Source organism: Olea europaea, chromosome 16 (genome assembly GCF_002742605.1).
Source record: "Olea europaea var. sylvestris chromosome 16, O_europaea_v1, whole genome shotgun sequence".
In the NCBI taxonomy this organism is placed as follows: Eukaryota; Viridiplantae; Streptophyta; class Magnoliopsida; order Lamiales; family Oleaceae; genus Olea; species Olea europaea.
In genome coordinates, this window is record NC_036252.1 from 1,146,471 (window position 1) to 1,155,567 (window position 9,097).

The following is a 9,097-nucleotide window of genomic DNA, read 5'->3' on the forward strand; positions in this document are numbered from 1 at the left end:
AAAAATCGTTGCGTGAAGTGTTGATATATTGCCATTCATAAAGGGTGCCTTCAATGGTTATTGAATCCACCATAAAAATTCCTCGCCTTCACTTGGAGATCATTTATGAGAAGATAGCGTTGCCCTCTTTGTGATTAATGAATACTAATTACATCAATAACTTCAACTTTATTTGAACGATCGTCAAGAAAATGAATACTTTAACCTTCCAAAATGTAGAGAAATATAGATATATTTTACGGTCAAGTACTTTTGATGCCTCAACAGCTCGTGTGGTGTGTTGAGTAATGGTTCAAGTTATCTAGAATGAGCTCCTCAAAAGCTTGATATAGAATAACTAATTTTTGTTCTTGATTGAATAAATAAATGATTTCCTTCTCATTATACTTCTCCTCTTCAACAATGTTATGGTGATCAAATTTTTTTGACATAATGGCTGACCGACACTCACAATGAGGGCCCACTTCTTTTTTGGACTCTTTTATTCACACGAGGCCCACGCGATATGAGAGGATATCAACCATTATGTCAACATTTTTTTGATAAAGTAGTTTAATTGTTTACCCTTTCTAGGTCTATAATAACCAAAGAAATTTTGTCGGCGAATCAAATAAAATATTTGCCTTGAGATACCATCCCAATATGCTAAGTAGCAAGGAGTTGAGACGGTGGATGTATTACCATTACCTCCAAATCTTACATCATTTTGTCCACGATATTCACATTGAGATTATGTGCAAATGGTTCACATATTGTGAACATTTGAAACCACAACAAATTATTTGACAAGCTCGATGCTAACAAAATATAAATATCCAACATATCTTGTTAGTAAAAATCAAAGCTAATCTTGTGAATGATTTCTCAAAGCAAATTTTGTGTATATCTATGAAAAATATTCTCCATGGTCGCTCGTGAATTCTCAAAAATGTGGAAAGGACGTGTTTGGAAAAAATAACACTTTGACCATTAGAAAATGACAATTATATTTGTTGGGAAACTATTATCACCGGGGTAAAACGGAGAAGAAACAAACAACCATAATATCAAGAAGATGAAGAACAAAATGAATATGAAGGCTCAAATACGAGATCGCTGTCCTCGAACGATATTTTGCCCCTCTCAGAATTGAATGAGATGCTTAAGGGTTTTGGCAAACAATTTGTAGGATTATAATAAGCCTTGTAAAGGGTTTAACACTAAAGCACAAGTATAATCCTCCAAAACTTGAAAAACACAAAGGAAAATATTGAATATGAATGTAAATCAACGGGTTGATTCAATTTGGAATGATATGTTGATCTCAAGATGCTTTTCAATGTTTTTATTTTTTCTTTCAGCCAAAGTATTTTGTTCGAATGTTATAGGTGCAGAACATTGGTGAGTTATGCTATGTTATTCACAAACCAACTTAAAGTCGCTGAAAAAGTATTCACCAACTCTATCACTCCTTAAGGTTTTAATTTTCTTTCCCGAATAATTTTCAACTTCATTCTTATACATCTTAAACATATCAAATGCTTCATTTTTATGCTTTAATAAGTAAACATATGTATATTCAAGAAAAATCATTAATAAAAGTGATGAAGTACCTATTTCCACATCTAGTTAACATGTCATTTAATCCACAATTGTTGAATATTTGTTCAAAATTAATGGAATGATAATGGGCTAATTGTTGAGCTCAATTATAGAATCAATGAAATTAAAAGAAATTGAAAACGGAAAATTTGATTTTATTATTTTTGTGCACACGCAAGATGTGTTTTGGCCAAAACAGAATTTGCTTCTACTATGCGTACACAAGATTTATACTATGCCTGCGCATGGTATTAAAAATAATCGTTGGCTAGTTTTCCAATTTAAAACTTGAGGACCGTTTTGGATTAAAAGTTATCATTTTTCATATGTTTTGCCACAATTTCATGGTGTATTGATTGATGCCTATAAATAAGTGATGAATAATCAATACAAGCACAATAGAAACATTGAAAAATATCTTGAGATCCACATATCATTCCACATTGAATCGAACTATTGATTTACATTCATATTCAATATCTTCCATTGTGTTCTTAAAGTATTGCACGATTGCACTTGTACTTTAGTGTTAAATCATTTAAAATGCTTGTTATAATTCTACAAACCATTTGCCAAAACCTTTAAACATCCCATTCAATCCCGATAGAGAACAAATATTGTTTGAGGACAACGATATCGCGTTTGAGCCTTCATATTCGTTTTGTTCTTCATCTTCTTGGTATTCTGGTTGTTTGTTTCTTCTCCATTTTACCCTGGCGATGATAATTTTCCAACAATCTCAACGATATTTGGTGATGGAGAATGGAACCACTATGGCATAAATCAAGTTGATGGATCGAGATTTTGTTCGTGTGGATCATTCGATGGCACTAACTTCACGAGATGGTTCGATTTGTAGAAAGACATGAATCCAGATCCTTGCATTTGGATTTCGTAATTTATCATTTCGCCTTCTCCAAATTCGGTAAGTCAAAATTGCATTTCAATTTCACTCATGCATGCGGTATGTTTTGTGAATAAAATATACACATTATCTATGTTACAACCCAATGATTATAAGATGAATCTCGGTTGTGCATAAAGTTGTTGCGTGTTATAAGAATACTCGTGAAAGTGGAAATATGGAAATTATGACGTTGCATTAAAATTAAAGATGCATGTTCGTTTCATGGTTATCTTCTATAAAGTATATATGATAAATATTTGATGGCATCACATACAGAAAACAAATTCCATAGAGATTTCCTACTAGTGGAAAGAATCTGAATATTATGTCCATAATTACAAATTGCGTAGTTGTATAAATTCCTTACATGATATATTTGGCTAGAATAAAGCATGTCTGCGATCTTTTTATTTGAATATGCTTTATTATAGAACTTGATTTATAAGCAATATATGCAAATGGTAGAGGCTTATGAAAGACTATGGTGTAATTGTCTTGATGTCTATTATGAAATATTCTATGATCAATTTAAATGATGGAAAATGAATGTCTTTCTTTGTTAATCCATATGATTTACATGGATGTACTAACGTGGAAAATGTGGTTTTGAAAGGAATAATTGATATTCCTTAAAATTGTTAATCCATGTTCTACTTGATGTCTCAAGGATATTTATATTATTATGGTGTGATCATCTCTCTTTACATAATCATTGTTATATTAAATTAGGTCTAAAAGGACCTTTAATTGTATTAATTTACAAAATTTATGATCTACTCTAAATGGCTTGCATAACCCTATATTTAAAATATGATTATGTTTACAATGAGAATGACAAAGTGATGTGTGGCAATTGTTATAGCCATTAGGTGAGTTTAACTATATGATTCGTATGTACTTGTAAGTTGAATTGGTCTAAGTGAAAATCATCATTTGGTGACGAGAATTAACTTGCTTAATGACTTGAAATTGGAAAAGGTGCATTGCTTGGAATGATAATATTGGAAGAATGCCAACTACTTGTTGAAAGTGTATGAAATTCAATAACCATTTCTTTTATTGGAATATGAGAATGACATGATAAACTAGTTGGTTGAGTTCATGTCTTATTAAATTATATTAACTTTGGCTAATGTTGATAGCCTCAACTAATTTGATGAAATTAAGAGTGATGATTTATGGAAAATTGTGTATATATGAGTATGACAAAATGTGAATAAGGTGAAACATGTACCTTATTATCCAATATGATATAATGCTATATTGTGAAAGTGATAAATTGTAAATGATTAGAGAAGTTGCAATTCTTGTGAATTAAGAAAATTATTCTTCTTTATTGATTGAATACGACTTCAATCATGGAACAAATTGAGTTAATCTATGCTTAGAAAAGCATTGTTGGTCTATGAGATGACTGATCAAATTATGGGATCAAAATTAAAAATAGTTGGATTAAATCAAATTGCGACTTAACAACCACTATCTAGAAGTACTTAGACTTTCACAAATATTATCAAAGTGATAAGTGAATTGAACTATGAAAGAGTTGATGAACTCTAAGTTCAAGTATAGCCCAAAAATGTGGGGATGAACATAAATGGTTATGAACCTATATGAGAAGTTCAAAAACTTGTGAATGCAATATTACTAAATTGCATATGTATTCCTAAATAAGGAATTGTGGAGATAATTCAAAAAGTTACAGTTCCCTAAACCTTTTAATCATAGAAAAATTCTATAAAGGAGAAAATATAAAAAATCCTTATACAATTATAAGGTTAATATATATTAAGTCTAAAGTGGATGAAATGGATGAAAGCAGGTCATGGCACTTGCAAAACCAATGGGAATGTTCAAAGTATATTCATAAATTGAATATCATTGTAATGATTCAATAATGATAAATGTAACGACTTGGGTCTCTGTACTTGTCCAATTGGTACCAGGATTCAATTTAAGTCTTACTTAAGGGGAAGGTTATGAGTTCAAATTCTAAGGGACGCAACAGAAAGCCGTAAAGGGTAAGTGAGCGCAAAACCCACCCAAAGCGGACAGTACATAAACTAACGGGTTGGGTACAGAGACCCGACGCTTTTTTTTTGTAACGACCTGAGTTTTTGTACCCAACCCGTTAGTTTACGTTCTGTCAGCTTTGGGTGGGCTTTGCGCCTACTTACCCCTTACGACTTTCTGTCGCGTCCCCCAAAATTCGAACTCATAACCTTCCATTTAAGTAAGACTTAAGTTGAATTCTAGTACCAATTTGACAAGTACAGAGACCCGAGTCATTACAATAAGTGAATACCCAAGTATGAAATCCACAAATTAAAGTGATTGACTAGTGTAATGGTTGATAGAAATCTTTCAATCGTGTTTGGAAATCGATAAAACTTTAAATAAAGTTAGTGAGAAGCATGTAGCTTCATAAAAAGATTTCTTGGTGGTGACAAGCTATATCTATCAAATGAATCGATTGTGGGCTAGCTATATTTGATAAGATATTAAGTCACATATAATGAAAAGTCTAGATATATAAGTTTTAAACGTGACTTCACAAGGAAATTATCAAATGTTAAATAATTTTCTTAGAGAATTTAGCGGATCCTTTAACTAGATCACTAAAGAGAAATTTAATGGTCTCTGCTTCGAGTAGGATGGGGTTGAAACTCCTAAACTAAAAGGTCCATCAATGACGATAACCCTACCTATCATTACTCGAAAGGTAATCCACGAATTCAAATGGTATCAACAAGTCATTGAATATGTGGATAGTTACAACATTATTAAAATCCACGACAACCCTACCCTTATTAAATAATGCGAGTTGTTATTGAAGTGAGGGTTGAGTTTAAAGCTCTTAATGAAGTTCGGTGTTAAAACACAAGTACCTTTAAAAATAACAAATGTACTAGAAGAATTTCACCTAAACGAACTTCGAGATGGTGCCGCCTTATTAGAGAGTTGGAGTTCTTCTCTTAAAAGTTCTTTAAATGGGATGAGCGCAAGACCATATTAGCATTAAACGAGTTGAGGAATTTGAGAACACATGATACTTATGTGTGTGTTCTTATCGATATTGTCACAATGAATAATTGGTTCAAAACTTCCATGCTACCTCTAATTCCATCTTTACTTTGTTTGAATTACACTACGATTAGATTTAAATCGAAAGATATCTAATCCTTATGCATAAATGTCGTCATTTTGAATATGTGATCATATTAATTTTGAACAAGTGGGAGATTATTGAATATTTGTTCAAAATCAATGGAATGACAATGGGCTAAATTATGGAATCAAAAGAAATTGAAAAACGAAAAATTTGGTACGCATAAGCTTATTTTTATGCGTATAGGAGATGTGTTTTGGCCAAAAATAGAATTTGGTTTTACTATGCGTACATAAGATTTATACTATATGTACACAGTGTTAAAAAATAGTCGTTGGCTAGTTTTTCAATTTGAAATTTAGGGACCGTTTTAGATTAATAGTTGCAATTTTTTTATCATGTTTTGACACCATTTCATGGTGCATTGATTGAGACCTATAAATAGGTGATAAATAATAAATACAAACACAATAGAAACATTGAAAAACATCTTGAGATCCACATATCATTCTACATTGAATCAAACTATTGATTTACGTTCATATTAAATATCTTCCTTTGTGTTATTAAAGATTTGGATGATTACACTTGTGTTTTAGTGTTAAATCCTTTACAAAGTTTATTATAATCCTACAAACCATTTGTCAAAATTATTAAGCATCTCATTCAATCACGAGAGGGTTCAAATATCATTTGAGGACAACGATTCCGCATTTGAGCCTTCATATTCGTTTTGTTCTTCATCTTCTCTTTTTTCATCTTCTAGATAGTCTGGTTGTTTGTTTCTTCGTCATTTTACACTAATGATGATAATTTCCCAAAAATATTTGCATAAAAATCTATCCAAAGTGGTGCCTTTGGTGGATACGAAATCTATCAACTTCTTGATAAACAAAAAATATTGTCCTCACTTGGAGATCACTTATGGAGAAAAGAGTTATGCTACACAAATAGGGTAACACATGTCGGTCATTAATTAGACAGTTTGGAAAAAAAAAAAACTCCCAAACAGATGTGGACACGCAGGTGCTTTTCACATCTTTCCTCTCACCGATCCTGGCCAAGTATCTATACTCATGCAGAAGATGACAATGTCCTCGACAAGATTGATGAATACTAATTAAGCATGGACATTATTTGACACAAAGAAAGTTTTGAAGAATGGTGAATTTTTGATAAATGTGATTAAAACGTAGGGGAAAAGTTTTGGGTCTCTGTATAAAATATTTTATTGTGTGAATTTATAATTAAAATATAAGTATTTAAAATATAGAGTTTTGAAAACTTGTGATTAAAAAGTTATAGATCGCATAAAATTTATATAATTAAAATTAATTATTGACTTTTAATTTAAAGTAATCATTGCTAAACAAGGACATATTATCTAGCATCCGTCCATATGATGGTGAACTTCATTATCTGCATCTGTGAATACTATTGTTTCACGTTTAGTTTTAGTACTTCTTTGGTAGGAATTTTGATAATTAATTTTTTGATCGTTAGAGATAAAGTGGATCAAGAATTAAAAATATCGACTGAAATAATAAAATAACGATCAATAAATTATTTTAATTGACTTAATAGTTATACTAAACGAGCTTTTAAAAAGAGGGGAAAAAAAGTAAAACGATGTTTTGTCGTCGAAACTTTTTTATTTTTTTAATAATAAAAGATGTATGAAAACGCCAATTTTCACTTTGACAATGAAAAAGCGAATAAGTACTCCCTACTCCATCTCAGGACAGGGTATAAACTAGAAAATCACAGAGAGAATTGGAAAAACACGGAGAGGGAGAGAGAGAATGAAAGGAGGGAAAAAGAAGCCCAGTACAGAGTACGTAAAACCTCCTTTACCGCCACACTCTGACCACCCGACCACAGCGAATGGCGAAGACGATGTAGCAGCTGCGGCGGAGGACCACCGAGAGGAAACTGAGCGTTTTGAAGCTACAGGGGAGACTTTGGAAGAAGAAAACGATGGAGACGTAGATGATGACTCCGAAACTGAAAAAGACTATAACAACTTTGAAAGCCTGCATATCGAAGAGCCCGAGGCGGGGGCTGAGGCCGAGCGCTCGAAGCTTGCTGATGGGTATTATGAGATCGAGGCCGTACGCAGAAAGCGAGTCCGAAAGGTGAGTCATTTCTCTCTTTTTTACGGGTTTAGAGAAGGTGGGATTTTTTTATCAGATTATTTTGTTTGTTAATTTTTCTATTTAAGAGGAGTTCAAAAAGAAACGAAAATAGGGTACTAATACTGGTGAGTTTCTCGAATTTCTTCCTTTTTTGCTGATTTTGTGCCTGTTTGATGATTTGGGGGCTTTCTGTAATGCGAAAATTGAAGGGCCAAGTGCAGTACCTCATAAAATGGTAAGTGTTTTAGATACGGTTTGTACATATGTATATGAATTTTTGTGTTAATCAATGTAATGAGTTGTTCTGGAAAGGCGTGGCTGGCCCGAGGCTGAGAACACATGGGAGCCTGTAAGGAATCTATTGCAATGTTCTGATGTTATTGATGCTTTTGAAGAAAGGTAGGTTTTATTTCGATTTTTATGGCATTTAATATGCATATGGAATAATTGGGATGATGTTTATGCAGCTTACAGATGCTTCCTTCTTCTTTTTTTTCTTTTTTTTTCCCCGTATTTTGAAGTTTGATAACAGGTAAAAGTAGGTCGGCTCGTGGGCGAAAGCGCAAACATGGAATCACTCATGCTCAGGTGAAGAAAAAACAGCAGCAGCGACCTTCTGTAGCTGCTACATATAATGTGCCTTCTCATAGGGTTGGGGTTGCGGAGGGCCCTATGAACTATCCTCAGCTAAATAACTTAAATGTTTTGAATGGCAAAGGGAAAACTGATGTCAGCGGTGTGAATGGCTTTGATATATGCAAGAAACTAAACGAGCATGGTATGAAAATGGGGTCCCCTACGAGGGGAGAAAGTAACGAGCAAAATGAATTGGATCTGAAGCTTTGTGAACTGAAGGAATCAATTATGGTCAGTGAAGAGAACGCAAATAAGTTTGGTGTACATCATTCACAAGAGAATTTAGTTACTGGAGGAGACATCCTTGCAAATGGGTTGCCCAAACCTGATGGTGGGGATCCAGTTCAATCTGACCGCTGCACTGGAGCTAAAAAGAGGAAATCTTTTCCAGTTAAGAGGTTCAAGCAAGAGTTGGTATTACGCAGTGGGGATGACACACAAAATGCAATTTCTACTTGCAGAGCATGTTGCAAAGTGAGGATAGAGTGATTGCCGTCCTTGTATTCTTCTTGGAAGTTGGAAATTTTTTTGATCCCATTCATAGTTCACTGGTAGCACTCAACCACGAAGGTAGGCCTGGTTAAATGCTTGAGTGAAAGAGAGTGTATTTCTCCCTCTCCCACCCTCCTTGAGCCAAATTTTCTTCATTTTTCTGAGTTAACTGCACATTTGATGCAAGGTGGACTGTTAGGTTCCTCAAGAGTAGCTGATTTAGCCCAACAGTTAATT

At 33.3% G+C, this 9,097-nt stretch overlaps 1 protein-coding gene across 1 annotated transcript in view; it reads left to right on the plus strand.

The window, feature by feature from the left end:
• The first annotated feature begins 7,308 nt into the window (after positions 1–7,308).
• Positions 7,309–9,097, plus strand: part of LOC111412896 (chromo domain protein LHP1-like) — a 5,921-nt gene continuing 4,132 nt past the window's right edge. Inside the window, exons 1-4 of the mRNA XM_023043766.1 lie at positions 7,309–7,732; positions 7,942–7,967; positions 8,045–8,131; positions 8,254–8,853. Of these exons, the coding sequence (XP_022899534.1) occupies positions 7,400–7,732; positions 7,942–7,967; positions 8,045–8,131; positions 8,254–8,853 (1,046 nt within the window). The 5' untranslated portion in view covers positions 7,309–7,399. The remainder of the gene's footprint in view (positions 7,733–7,941; positions 7,968–8,044; positions 8,132–8,253; positions 8,854–9,097) is intronic.